The sequence below is a fragment of the Solanum tuberosum genome, unplaced genomic scaffold (assembly GCF_000226075.1).
Source record: "Solanum tuberosum cultivar DM 1-3 516 R44 unplaced genomic scaffold, SolTub_3.0 scf00332, whole genome shotgun sequence".
Lineage (NCBI taxonomy): Eukaryota > Viridiplantae > Streptophyta > Magnoliopsida > Solanales > Solanaceae > Solanum > Solanum tuberosum.
The window spans coordinates 328,877-344,332 of NW_006239255.1; the positions used below are offsets into that span (position 1 = coordinate 328,877).

At 36.8% G+C, this 15,456-nt stretch overlaps 2 protein-coding genes across 2 annotated transcripts; both read right to left on the reverse strand.

The window, feature by feature from the left end:
- Nucleotides 1–3,633: 3,633 nt before the first annotated feature.
- LOC107063302 (uncharacterized) lies at nucleotides 3,634–4,746 on the reverse strand. The gene is made up of 2 exons (XM_015314998.1): nucleotides 4,400–4,746; nucleotides 3,634–4,318 (listed from the first exon to the last, which is right to left on the reverse strand). Exons 1-2 carry the CDS (start codon nucleotides 4,744–4,746, stop codon nucleotides 3,634–3,636), a joined length of 1,032 nt encoding a protein of 343 aa, XP_015170484.1.
- A 7,386-nt stretch (nucleotides 4,747–12,132) lies between these two features.
- On the reverse strand, nucleotides 12,133–14,244 carry LOC107063303 (homeobox-leucine zipper protein ROC3-like). Its single transcript, XM_015314999.1, has 4 exons — nucleotides 14,082–14,244; nucleotides 13,670–13,787; nucleotides 12,438–12,620; nucleotides 12,133–12,291 (listed from the first exon to the last, which is right to left on the reverse strand). Exons 1-4 carry the CDS (start codon nucleotides 14,183–14,185, stop codon nucleotides 12,133–12,135), a joined length of 564 nt encoding a protein of 187 aa, XP_015170485.1. The 5' UTR covers nucleotides 14,186–14,244.
- Between the last annotated feature and the right edge of the window lie 1,212 nt (nucleotides 14,245–15,456).

The following is a 15,456-nucleotide window of genomic DNA, read 5'->3' on the forward strand; positions in this document are numbered from 1 at the left end:
GGCTTTTAGATTAAGTTTAACTACATTATTGAACTTTAGTCAAATATTTCCTGATTTTATGTTTTGCTTTTGTTTTTGTTTTCTACAGGTTTCTACTCTAGTGTATGCCAAGTACACGGAGATGAGGCAAATCATTGACCCCCTACAATCTTGAACTAAGCAAGACTTAGAGAAAGATGGAACATCGAGGGGTCCATAATAATCCAATCATATAGGAACATGATGATGAAGTTGACTTTCAACTTCCTGGAGTTGGTAATGAGAATGCTCAGGTTCGTGGTGGTAATCTACTCGGAGATGCATTGAGGGTACAAAATCCGCCAGAACCAAGGTTGCATGATAACTACAGGGTCGACTTCAATACAATTGAATTAAAAGGACCTATTATTCTCCCTCTCCTACCTCCACGACATACTTTTGTGGTGACCAACAGTCTGATGCAAATGCTTATAGCAAAATGGTTGTTTTTTCTGGTTTTGCGTCAGAAGATCCACATGGTCACATGGCTAAATTGAGAAGTGTCTGCAAGAGTTGTGTGGGACGACCGAAATTGGATATGAATGTCATAGGCTTGAGAGTCTTGCCTCTATCATTGACTTGTGATGCTGTGGTGTGGTTTTCTGAGTTTTCATATAATTCGATTCATACGTGGGTCCAATTGCATAAGGTGTTCATCGCTAAGTATTCCCCATTGTCTAAGAAGCTGAATCACAAGGACAAACTGAACAATTTTGTAGCACTATCTGGAGAGTCTATAAGCAGTTCATGGGATAGATTCACTGCATTCATAAGAAGTGTTTCAAATCACCGCATAGATGATGAGTCACTGAAAGAGTACTTCTACAGAGGTCAGGATAACAATGGAAAGGCTGTGCTAGATACTATTGCTGGAGGATCATATGGTGAGTGCGTTTTTGAGGAGATCGCTGAGAAACTAGAGAAGATTTCCTGAAATAATAAAGCATGGAGCACTAGAAAGTCAGACACGGGTAGAAGCACATTTGCAGTTCAAGCTGCACCTAGTCAATCCAATGATGATATTCGTGAAGAGATGGCTCAAATGAGGACATAGATGGGCTTGGTATTAAAGCATGTGACCAAAGGTGCTGAGAAGGTAAATGCGGTAAACTACCTATCTAGAAATCCACCACCACCAGTTAAGGAATGTTACTATGAGAAGGATGAATATTTGGTTCATGATCAGACGGGGGGTTTCTGAGCCAACACCCAAGGTTCCAACTCGGATAATTGGCGCCAAGGTCAAGGAAACTAAGGTCGGAACTATGGAAGCTATAACCGTGAGGGGAACTACAATCGTAAGGGTAAATATGTCCGAGATAGGAACTACAATCGTGATAACAACTACAACCGGAACAACTATGGCAACATGAATAACAAGGCTGGTCCCTATGTCCTTCATGGTAATAAAGAGTCTGGCAACAATATGTCACGAATTCAGGATATGATGCAAAAGATAATGAAGAGGTTTGATGCAACTGATGAGAATGTGAAAGAGATGCGAAATAACTTGTCTGGAATAGGTCAAAAAATTGATGCCCATGCAGTGTCGATCAAGCAACTTGAGCAACAATTTAATCAGTTGTCCACCAATGCAAATCCACGCCAGCCTGGCACACTTCCTAGAAAGACTATCCAGAATTCGAAAAATGATGGGGATTGTATGGCAGTCACTACTCGAGAAGGAACGCAAACCATTGATCCACCCATGCCGTCTGAGGTTGAAAAAGTGGTAGAGAAGGATGAAGATGAGATTGAGTTTACTGAAGGCCCAAAAGATAATGATGAAAAAGAAGCTGAGGTGACTCAAAATGTTGTTCCTATGCCTCGACCGCCACCTCCGTTCCCACAGAGATTGGTGAAAAAGATCGAAGAGGGTAAATACTTCAGGTTCATAACTATGTTGAAGCAACTTTCCATCAATGTTCCGTTGATAGAAGCCTTGGAGAAAATGCATGGGTATGCAAAATTTATGAAAGATTTGGTGAACAAAAAGAGGGCTGTGAGTTTTGAGAATGATGAGAGAATGCAACATTGCAGTGCCATTGCTATTAGATCACTTGTGCAAAAGAAATAGGATCCTAGAGCTTTAACTATCCCTTGCACCATTGGGGTTATACACTTTGCGAAGCTTTTGCTTATGGCTGACCGAACTGTGAAGAGACCTATTGGAGTGCTCCAAGATGTTCTTGTGAAAGTGGAGTCATTCATCTTTCCAGCAGAATTTGTAATACTTGACTGTGAGGTTGATTTTGAGGTCCCCATCATTTTAGGGAGACCATTCCTTGCTATTGGGCGTGCCTTAGTCGATATGAAGAGAGGGTTGACGAAGTTACGATTGAATAATAAGGATATTACTTTTAACATTTGTAGGTCTATGAAACAGGAAAATGATCTGAAAGCGGTTTCTGTGGTAAATCATATTATGCAGCAGGATTCTGAAGTGTCTATTGAAGAGAGGTTGGGTGTTGATGCACTAGCAGCGGTAATGATGAATTTGATAGTGATGGGATTGAAGACTATGATGAGTTAGTTGCCGTACTTGATAGGTTCAAATTCCGTTCCAAACCAAAAAAATTGGAGTTACATATGAATAATCGTGATTCACCGCCTGTAAAACCATCTGTAGATGAACCTCCAAAACTGGATCTCAAGGCTCTACCACCCCACTTGAGGTATGTTTTCTTGGGAAAAGATAACACCTTGCCGGTAAGTTAGAGGGGCTCCACGAGCTGTGGTCAAAACCACTGATCGTGGTCCCTCTCATGAAGTTGAGGCAGTAGCTAGGGCAATTTGTGGCCAATACACCATGACCAAGGCAAGTCCATGAGTCACCTTCACGAGCCATGGTGTAGACCACGATCTGTGGTCTCACTCCTGAAGCTGGGGCAGTGTGCTCCAAGCTAGGGGAAACCCTGGCCTTGCTCCAAGCTAGGGGCAGCCTTGGCCTTTGGCTTTGGCTTGGCCCCTTTTCCTTGGCACTTGCCCTTTGGCCTTGACTCTTATAACCCTCATTTCAACTCTAAATGGTCTTCTAATCACCCTCATTATTGACGTTCACCCTCACGTTTAGGCTCTAGTTTAACCTACTATTTTCCGGTGTGTTACATATCTGCAATAGGATACGATGCAGGTATGATTTCTTTCTCCACCACTTCTTGCATAGGCGGATTTAGTCTTCTTTGATGCTCAACACTTTGTTTGCACTTACTATCCAATTAGATTTTATGAGTGCAAATCCCAGGAAAAATCCCTACAATATCAGCAATTGTCCATCTGATGGCTTTATTGTATCGTTTTAACACCTCGACCAACAATTTCACTTGCCACTCAAGCAAGTCCGCAACAATGATGACGGTTAAAGTGTCTTTCGCTTCGAAGAATACATACCGAAGATGGGATGGGAGTGCTTTCAACTTAAGCTTTGGAGGTTCTTTGGTGGATGGTTTAGCCGGTAGACTCTCTCAATTTTTTAGAATAATATCAAGCTTCATTGGATTTTTAGAATGAACACCTAATCCCGATAGAGCATCTATAATTTCATCATATTCTTGCACTTCATCCTCATCATAATTTGAAAGAATAATAGCGAGGGGTTCACTCGTGCACATCATTTCACTCACTAGCCATTGCTTCATCAATCACATCAATCGTTGAGATCATATGGATGTCACTAGGTTGCTTCATCGATTTGCACACATTGAATGTAGCCTCCTCATCATTTACCCGGAACTTTAACTCCCCACTTTCAACATCTACTAGAGCTCTTTCAGTTGCTAAAAATGGTTTACCCAAAATAATAGGCACCTCCGCATCAATCTCACAATCCAAAAATAACAAAATCAGCGGAAAAATAAATTTATCCACCTTCACCAAGATATCATAAAGTATTCCAATGGGGTATTTACTAGACCGATCAGCCATGAGAAGCCGCATTGTTGTGGATTTAGGTTCGCCCAGCCCAAGTTGTTTGAAGATAGCATACGACATCAAGTTAATACTCACTCCCAAGTCACACAAAGCTTTGGCAGACTGAAGCATTCCAATGGTACACAGGATGGTGAATGCCCCCGGAACCTCTTTCTTTTTTATCACATCGCTGGACATAATAGTACTACAATTATGAGAAACTTCAATTGTTTCAAAGTCCATACTTTTCTTCTTGGTGACTAGTTCCTTCATGAATTTTGCGTATCCCGACATCTCCAATAATGCTTCCACTAAAGGAAGGTTTATGGAAAGTGTCTTGAACATGGATAGAAATTTCTTGAACTTTTCATCTTCATTCCGCTTTTTGAGCCTTTGAGGAAAATGGGGATTGATTTTGGGCAACAGTTTTACCAACTTTGGAGAAGATGTAGCCCCTTGTTTGTCTATTTACAGCTCTTCGGTGGTGCTTTGCCTTGGGTTTTCTTCCTCCTCTTTGGGTATGCTATTCTTCGGTGCTTGGTCGGACCTCTCTACATTAACGATGTCTTCCTCTTCTCCACTAGTGTTTGGCCCATCATTCATCTTCACATCACCACCTGCTACTTTCCCACTTCGTGTCAAAACCGCTAAGCATTTGTCATGATCAGCCTTTGAATTTTCCATATCATAATTTGCACACCTTCCAAATAGCTTGGGTTCTAGTTGGGCTGAATGTTGGCTCATTTGACATTCAAGTTGCTTGATAGAAACTGCATGTGAGTTTACTTTATTATTCAAGGATGAGAAATCAGCCTTCATTTCTTTAAGCATGTCATCAGACCCTTCAACCTTATCTAGAATGCGCGATAACAATTCATCCACTCGTAGCTCTTTGAACTTCCCCTAGACTTTGGGCTGTCACTTGTTTGCACGTGATACACATCATGATTGTCTTCTCTCCTCCAAAAGTCATGTTGGTCAGCCCAATCTCGATTGTAACTTCTCCGCTCTTCTTTAATAAATGTGTTCCAACCTTGATTCCCACCCGACTTTAAAGAGTCTGAGTGAGAATCCTCCTCTAGTCTTGACACTTTTTTCACCTCATTGTTTTCAAAAATATCTCTCATCACTTGTTCATTTAGCAACCCCATTTGAGACATCATCTTGGCTATCATGTTGTCTCGTTCTTGGTTTTTTTCTACCTGTTCTTTTGTCAGTCCAAAATTCAACGGAGACACCTGATCTTCTTTAGTGTACCACTTACGATTGATCTTTGTCATTTCATAGAGGAGAGTGGATGCTATAACAAATGGTTGCTGCATGATTCCTTCTCGAGCAAGTTGGTCAGCCACCCTTTTGTTTATTAAATCGAGACTCCGATAGAAGTATTGTAGCAACACGTTGCTCGGGAGTCCATGAGTTGGGCACTTGAGCAACAACTTCGGAAACCTCAACCACATTTCATGAATCGGTTCCCCATTTACCCATTTAAAGTTCTAATATGATCCCTTAGCTTCATCATCCTTTAGGGAGGGAAAAACTTGACATAGAATAGATCGGTGAGTTCTTCTCACGAAGTGATTGATTCTCTTGGTAACTCAGCCAACCATTTTGTTGCCTCCCCTATTAGAGAGAAAGGGAACAACCGAAGTCTGACCGACTCTAGTGTGATATTCTTGAAGACAAATGGACCACACACGTCCACGGAGTTTTAGATATGCTCATAAGGATCCTCATGAGCTAACCCTTCAAACGAACTTTTCATTTGCAATAGCTGCAACATCGTGCTAGTCACATGGAAAACTGTGTTTCCCACGACCGGAGGTAAATGAATAACACCTACACCACCCAATTGAGCTTCATTCACATCATTCAAGTTACCAATGTAATCTTGATGTCCAAGTTGGCTAGCGTTCACACTCATCTCGTCGCCTATTCACAAGCAGCCAACAACAAACACAAAACAAAGTAAGTCGATTCAACTACAAACAAGATTAGATCACAACTAGACTTCACTAAAAGAATTCTAAACACCACTCCTCGGTAGCGGCGCCATTTTTGATAACGCTCAACTATACTTCATCCAATTCTAAGTGTAGGCGATCACAATCTAGTATAAACCCAATGAAGAGTTGGGGTCGATCCCTGGAGTGATACAGTAAAGAATTCAATTAGGAAGTGAAATGAATGTTCTAATCGATTGTAGGAATATACTTTATCAAAACAATTAAAGTAAATTGCAGGGGTTGACAACTAATGTCAAATGAGGGATTTGATTTGTCAACTAACAGCTAGGAAAACAGGGAAGTGTTTAAGAAAAGAGGGATCATTGGGGATGTGATCGATTAATTTCCAATTTCGCTATACGCGTGATTACTAATTACCGAAAGTTGCTGAATCTTAGTGGGTAGGCTAGACTTTAGATGCAATAGCCATCTCTCGATCAACTATCACGATTCAAGCGAGTTCTTTCGAACCTCGACAAGTATACAATTAAGAACAACCCAAAACCTCAATTTACCTACTCTCTCGAGCTAGATAGGTAGGATTGAATTAAGACTCACTCTCTTGAGCTGAATCCCCAATAACCTAATCACTACAACTATCAATTGATAACCTTAATTATATAACCTCTTTCTCAAGCAAACATAGAATACTAGACCTTAGCTACATGGGTAACTACAATTCATGCATTGAAACTCAGTTATCAATTGAACTCACTTCAAAACAGCAATTAAATCAATAATTACTAACACTCGTACACTAATTGAGGAAATTAATCACATAATCACACCCCCAAGAATTGGAGTTTTAGCCACGCATTATAAAGAGCAGAAAAACATTACCAACTATATTTTCCATAAGATGGGTAGCGAAATTCGAGTCTTCACAATTCTTCAAATTCACCTTAAAATCAAAACCCAACTTCAAACTTTTCTCAAAAACTCAAAAACTAGTGTTTGGAAAAAAAACCAAAGTCTAACAATGTCAGGGTACTAATTTCTCTTTTTGAAAATCAATTTATACGTTCCCAGATTATAGCCTTCAGGGCCATTCGACGGTATAAGTCGAGCGTCACCGACCAGGTTGGCGACGTGCCAAATGCTCCTCTCCATCGCCTTTTTAGCTTGAGTCTTCACCCTTTTTTGTGCTGTGATCTTAGGCGATTAAGGTCGGGCTCGCTGACCTGATTGGCGATGCGCTAATTGTCCTTTCACATCTCCATTTTTGCTTGCATCTTCACTAATTATTCTGTTACTTTAGGCGGGCTGAGATTCCTTCATCGAAGGGTACGTTCCACTACTGAGTTGTCTTTGTCCAAGGGCTAGAACGTTGTAACTTTAGGCGAGCTGAAGGACCACTTGGTGAGTCACCGAGTGGCCTTGTCGATCTTCAGCCTTGTTTCTTCAATTAGAAAATACTCTGTTTTACCCGGTATTGTCCTTGTCTTGCTCTTTTCTTTTCCTAGTTGCAAATCAACACATAAGCATCAGTTTAGAGCACAAAATAGGCAATGAGGACACTAAAACTATAATTATCAAGCTCTAAATGAGTCAAAATCCCAGACTCATCAATGTCCATTTCGATCACAATGCACACATAGCAAATTATCAGCACCATAAATATAGTTGCTGTGAGGATTGTATGGGGGGTCTATCTTCTCACCACCTAACTCTCCTCTACTGTTGTTACCTGACTAATTAAATTTATAAGCATTTTAGAGGAAGTGGTCCATTTTAGGGATTTGTTCAGTTCCTCTTTTACACGAACTAGGTCCTTCTTCAACACAAGATTTCTTTCTAAAGCCAATAACATCTTCATTTCAGTAGTGCACAACTTATTTTCAAGCTCAAGCTGCAAGCAGTTGGTCTCGTTCTTTCCTTTAGAAACCGTTGTAGTCATCCTTTTTTATCTTTTCCTTCAGTTCTATATTTTCAGCTTCTAGAAAAACCATTTGTTTTTCAATATTAGATATTTGAGTAACTAGAGCAATTTTTCCATCTTGAGAGATGTCTAGGCTATTGTCCAAGAGATCATTCTCAATGGTTAGTTCACTGATCAAATCAATTAGTACAACAACTAGCTTTCTCAATTTACTATTGGAAAATGTATTCAAGTTTTGCTTGAAGTCAGATAAGGTTACCTCTTCATTATCATCTTCATCATCTGACTTTGCCAGGAAAGCAAACATAGAGTCAAAAATTTCTTCATCATCTTTTACTTCGAGCATAAAAGCACCATCAGGGTGTTCAGATTCGTCTGAATCACTTAAGGAATTTCCCAAGACAGCCAGCGCTTTCTTTATCACACAATCAACAACTATTGTTCTTCTACTTGACCTGTCAGCGACCTGGTCCCTTCTTTTATCCTTGTCTCTTCCTTTTAGAGCATCAATCATATATACATTTCCAGGCTATTCAAATTCATTTGAGTTACTTGAGGTATTTTCTCAAATATCTAGGGTTATCTTTCCTTTAGATTCAGCCGCTACACTTCCTCCCGATCTGTTAGTAATCGAATCCCACCTTTTATTTATACATATGAGAACGAGACCGTCCTTTCTTCTGTGCATCTCATAAACTTTAAGATGTTCAAATAGATCATCCAACGTCAGTACTTCAGGATCCCGTGTCTCTTAGACAATGTCAACTTCATCCGTTCAAGATTTGAGAAGAATTTCCAGTATCCTAGTGACCTGCTTGCACGCAGAGACAAGTTCTTCTAGGAACATAAGATCATTTATAATGGTGGAGAATCTAGTATGCATTTCATGAATAGATTCACCTTCTTTTATGGTGAAGCTTTCGAACCGAGTAGTGAATAGATCTAACTTAGATTTCTTTGTTTGCTCAGTACCTTCACACACTATTCTCAATCGATCCCATATTTCCTTGGATAATTCACAAGACAAAATTAGATCATATTCATTTGCTCCAATGCCACACATTAATAGCTTCCTGACTTTGTGAATTTTCTCAACCTTCATTTTGTCGGAGTTATTATATTGCTGTCGAGTTTTGGGAACGACCCGTGTGACATCCCCATCTTTTACTTCTATAGTTGGCGCATAGGGACCTTCACAAATAACATCCTATAGCTCAATGTACTCAGCCATGAGATAGTCATACATGGGAATATTTCACCATCTATAGAACTGACCATAAACAAGAGGTGGCCTTATAGGAGACTGACCTTTTTGTAAGTTTAGTAGAGTCGCCATTCTTCGCATGAATCTCTCTCTTGGTGTTTACCAGATAGAGAGCCTAGACTTTGATACCAATTATTGGAATGTATGCGTCTACCAATGATCACTGGACCAGGTCCCAGATAGAATAATAGTGTGAAAAATAAATAGCTCAAAGTAGATTAGACACAAAGATTTTACATGGAAATCCCCTTGCTCAAGGGAGGTGAAAACCATAACCTGTACTCACAGGATTTCAATCCAAACTCTATTTCACTCAAACGGAGGAAAGTTTCAGATTACAAACTCTTGCAACCTAGGAATTAAAACTCTTTAATCCCTTCCCCCTTACTGTAGCAACTCTACTACAAAGAAAACTAAGCAATAACTCTATTGCACACTAAACCAACTAACTCTAGTTGATCTAGACTTTAAGAACCCAACAAGGCTAACTCTAGACACCAACTCAAATCTCAAAGATAAGAACTAAACAAGCAGCAACTATGCTACACCCACATATCAACTAACTCTAGTTGACACTCCTAGGAAACTCTACCTAAGAGAACATTAAAATAATGATGTAAAAAGGCTTGACTAAAACAAGATGACTCGGCCAACTAACTCTAGTTAATAGGACTCACACTAAAGACTTAGATAAGCAACCGATCTACTATCATTTATAACTTTGGAGTACATTTATAACATAAGAACATAAGACACAAAGCTCAAATACAACAAAGACGATTCAACACTCCATCAGGTCCTTGTTGAGCATGGACAGTGTTTTTCCTTGAAGATAGCCCTTTCTTTGTGAGCTTATGAATTTTCAGAAATTCAAAACTTTGTTTGCCAAATATTAGGTTTCTGTTTGGAGAAGAGACTATTATCAAATGGACACAAACCTTTGGGACAAAGCCATTGGCTGAGAGCTTGCTACTCTAAAAAGTCGTGCACCAACCATGTCAGATTTGACAGCTTTTAGACAGCTGTCTTTTGTCCTTTTCATGTACGCAATATTTCCTCAACTAGGTCCCTTGTTCGATCTGAAAATTTATTAAATCATCAAAACTTCAAATCAACTTAAATAATTAGGTGCTACGGTAAGATTCGAAAATGTCTTTTGAAAATCTTGTTAAATCTTTTTTCACGTTTCAAAATAGAAGGGGTGTAACTGGCACCTAATTTCGAAACTTAGGTCTGAGCCACCATATTATACCATTTTCCAACGATGCATAGCAGCTACACTTAATCAAGAAAATAAATAGATAAGTATATTTCAGCTTAAAAATAAGTCCTCAGTCGAAAAGGCCCATGTTAACAACTTTATAAAGAAAACAATTATTTCCAATAATTTATACAAAGCAATAAATAAGTTGCAAGTTTTATTTGGGCCGTCGAGACCACCATGATCTCTATACAATAACTGAAAATACGTAAATACAATATAAGCTAAACTAGAATGTCATTAAACTATCAATGACAATAACAAGGCCCATCTGGACAACATCGTAAATATAAAACCTAATAAACTAATTTGCAAGCCTCTATGGATACAACAGTTGGAGGGATCAGACCCCAATTTACCCAATAACTATGAATAGTAATATAGGCAAACCTCTAAGACTCTAGCGACCCCTAGAAGACAAGAAGTCAAACCACTCTATTGAAGACTCGACTATCCTACCCAACAGGTCTATTTGGTTATTGTTTGGGACCTGTAGACATGAATGCAGCGCTCCCAGACAATAGGGTGTCAGTATGAAATAATGTATCGAGTGTGTAAGGTAAGTGAAAGTTTAAACTAAAGCTAATGCCATAAATACTGAAAGTAGTCTTATATGAGGGTCAAAGGTATTCTGGGCATACTTATTACCTTTTGAATCTAAAAATAATGAAACTGTACATATATTCAAGTGCGGAGTCAGCTACTAGCTAGAAAATACTTACCTATTCTCGACTTAGCCTTACAAACCATAACAAACTGAGCAGTTTGCTTATCTGAATTGAGCTAGCTAATTATGTTTTCAAATAATGAAGTACAGGGGGAAGTAGGTCATAAATAGTCATAATCCAGACTAACTATTCTTGGCATAAATCATACAACCATAGCCAAATAATAACCTAACCAACCCCCTAATCATGACAGGTACTAACATCAAACCAGACCACCTACCGAGGCCCCCATAATGCAAGAGTCCGAGTCAATCTATATACCCCTATTGGTAATACTCTATCCCCATATGCAATCATACGTCTCAATAGCCCCTCAAACACGAGACATCAATGAGTACTTTTTCTAGAGCAAGTTGAATTCGAAAATTTAAGGAATCATGTCAAAAGGTCAAAGGATAGCTTAAATTCGAGCTCAAATAACTTGAGGTAGCTATTTAATTTTCTATCGATGAACGAATAAATCATCCAAATATTTTCCTACTAAATTCTAATTTCACAATATGCGTATATCTTGAATTCAGGCTCAAATAACTTGAAATAGAAAATTAATTTTCGACCAATGAACTAATAAAGTATCCATATATTTCCTACTAAATTCAACTTTCACAGTATGCAACATGTCACCAAGAAAATAATCAACATGTTGAATTCACCGCAAATGAAAACAAGAGAACCTGAAAATAGATATAATATAAAGACATAGTAGGTGATGTATTGATTACAATATACATAACTTAAAGTCTGATTAGATTTGTAAATCAATATATTGTCAGTGTATAGAGATCTTAAACATTCTAAAACCGTCTTCTTTACCTATACTTAAAATTTAACTAGCATGATGACAACAAGAATAAAAAGTCAGTTGTAATTTCATTTTTGGAGTTAAATAATGGAAACTTAAAAGGTAGGTATTTGGAGAATCCAACATAACATAAAGTAAATATATGAAGAAAAGTAACATAGTTTATGCAGATAATAATTAAAATCCAAGTTTTACAATAGTTGCATGATTAGACTTGAGAGAATACTAAAAACAACTAGTTCATGATTACCACTTAATCCTTTCATTAATCACTTTTCAATCCCAATCTAAGCTCCAAATCTAGGCCATTCGGATCTTTGTAGTTACAAAGATTATCTAGTTTGGATTCAAATTCGGAAAACAACATGTCATATCCTTCGATGTCTTCAATGAAGTGATCAATTATCTTCGATATCATCGTAACCTGTCAAAGGGGATGGGCGAGAAAACACGTGAGTCATAAAATATAGAAAATAACAATTACTCCTATTAACTCTGTTACACGAATTCAGAAATATTTTTAAAGTATCTGGGTAGCATGTAGTCAAATAGTAGAAAATGAAAACTGACATCTTCTCCAAATTTAGCATATTCATTTAGCAAGTCTCGTAGGATAGCTCGTTGTTGCTCAGGATTGTTGCTAGCAGCACAAAATTGTTCCTTCAAATTCACACATATTTGAAAATTCTCTGAATACATTATTTTGTTTTTCAAATGATCAATCTTACTTTCTTCTTCCATAATTTGTTGGGCCTGAAATCAGTATAATTCAATATCACAATTTACAATATATATGTTAATAGTGAAAGATATAATTTTAAAAAATAAAAATGTGACTAGATCGTTATTATTGTGATAACAGTGACGGGGAGTAGTTTAGCAAAATAATTCATCAATCGTCTGAGACATCTTTGTAGTAAATGATCCTCTTTTTATTTTTCTAGCAACTTATAGATTTATTTTTCTAGATCATTATTTTATTTGAGCGCTAGCAAACCTAAAATCTTTTGAGAAAACATTAGACCCTATCTAAAATTTATTTCAGACCATGGTTAAAGATTTTGTTTGAGTGCTAGCAAACCTAAAAGATTTTGAGAAAATATTAGACACTATCTAAAATTTTGTAAGTTATTCTAAACATTAGACATAACCTAATATTTTGCAACTTTGTCTATAATACTAAGCAGTTTATGAATAAATACTATACCCGAATATAGCATTGTCCGAAAGGATAATTTTCAAAAGCTATATTATTATACAAATCTCAAAAATAATGATAAAATCTAATTGGTAGCCCTTAAAGAGAATATTTGTGTTAATCAATTGTATTTTAGAAACTAATTACCCTATATGGAAAATAACATTTTTTAGTCCCTGAATTATCGTTTTATTATGATTTTGGTTCTTGTATTATTTGACTAAGCACATTAGACCTTCAATTAAGTTAAATGTGTTCTTAACTTAAAGGAGCAAAATCAAACATTTACTTTAATTGAAGGTCTAATATGCTTAGCCAAATAACATAAGGATCAAAATCAGAATAAGACAATAACTCAGGGACCAATAATTAAAGACATGTATTTCACCAAAAAAAATAATAATTAAAGAACTTGAAGTGTCATGCCCATAAGTCAAACCCACAATCAATTAGCATTTTAAAACTCTTTTGTTGTTTTCTAAAAACTTTCATTTGTCAAGAGAATTCAACAATTTAAACATATTGTCAAAGAAACATTTAACATTTATATGTACACAATATAAATATATATTCCAAATAACCATCAAAATTTTATAATAAAAACCTTGATGTAGTATCCTTTGTTATAAAACCAAATCTTGACTTGTGTTGTATCAAGCCCTAGATCCTCACTCAATTGCTCTATCACATCATTTTCTGGATTTGGCTTTTGGCTAAACACCCTGATCAAAAATAAAATATATGTTATAATGAAGAAAATCAATTACACAAAATAAAAAATAAAAATTAACAACATGAGTTAAGACACATATCTCAAATTCATAGATTTCACTATAAAAAATAATAATTGTGAAAGACTCTAAAAATAATTTCGACAAATCAATTCTCATTTTTAGTAGTGAGATGCACAAAAACCTATGATAGACATCATAGAGAACATCATCAGTGAGTAAAAATTCAGAAAACATAAAAGGATAAAAAAAAGAGCCAAATAATTATTTATTCAACAAACTCACTCTTCAAGTTTCTCAATTATTTGTTCATACGAATGTTGAAAAATTGATTTTCCGATCTCTTGACCAGAAGTTGACCCAACACTTGCATTATTTTGAGAAGTCATGAATGTGAGAAGAATGAAACAAGAGAGAAAATAAAAATGTGATGAACAAATAAAGTTCATTCTCAACGAAGAAATGTGTAGAAGAAAATTTGTCCAATCTTGGATTTATAGGGTCTTTGAAACGAAATCATGAATTTTTGTGGACAAACATTTAATGAAATAAGATTAAGTAGTCTAACTACTCATAAATATGGTTGGTAAAAGTCAATATTTCTTTTAATGTTTATAAAAGTACTAATTAGTTTATAAGTAAAATAAAGATGAAGAACTTAATTTGTTTGTGTCATGACTCAACTATTAGGCCATGTGGGCACCTATTCTAACACCTAGATAGGAGGATTTTTACCACCCAATTTAAAACTGATAATGCAGAAGTAAAATGAAATATGATATTTCACCTTAGTAAAATAAAAGATTCAATCTCAACCTTAATTACAACAAAAAGATTTTTTGCACATACAACGGAAAACCCTCTCTAAGAACTAGTCTAAAAGGTACAAGAGCTTCTAAGAGATACAAATATTAAAACAGGACACAACTCCCTGTTAACTCCTGTTTTTAGATTAGCCAATCCGATGCAGAAAAATGAGAGAAAACCTCTCTATTTATAGCCAACAAAGGGTAAATGTCACAACCCTTTGGAAAGAAGACAACCTTTTAGAAAGGTCACAACACTTTGAAAAAGGCATAACCTTTCAAACGGTCACAACCCTTTAGAAAGGACACAACCTTTCATAAAGGTCACAACCCTTCGGCATAGTCACAACCCTTCATTTCCTGTTCACACCTTTAAAACCCAACAATCCCCTGCATGAATAGGCAATGACTATTGTTAAAACAAATGCATGAAAAATTGTGTGATTCATAAGTAAGGATTGATTGCATCTCGATAAGTGGGTTTCCCTTTGAACTTTCCATAGTGAACATATATTGGATATACTCAGTCAATCGGTAGATTTGATACCTTTGAACCGTCGAGCTTTGGTGTCTACCTAGACAACATAAGTCTCACAATCAACCATTGAACTATTTTTGGTTCTTATTGTTTTGTTCGTTTCAGCCATGAACACGTCTCGGTTTATAAGTGCGTAGAGAACTGGCCTTACCGAATTCTCCTTGAAGCGGCTTACACATCACACTTACATAGGTGATTTCTAAATGTGTTATCCCGTAGATACACCATTTGATATACCCTGTATCAAACTTAGAAATCATTAAAAAGTCCTAATTCCTTTATCCTTGTTACTGAACATTGTCTTATCATGAGAATG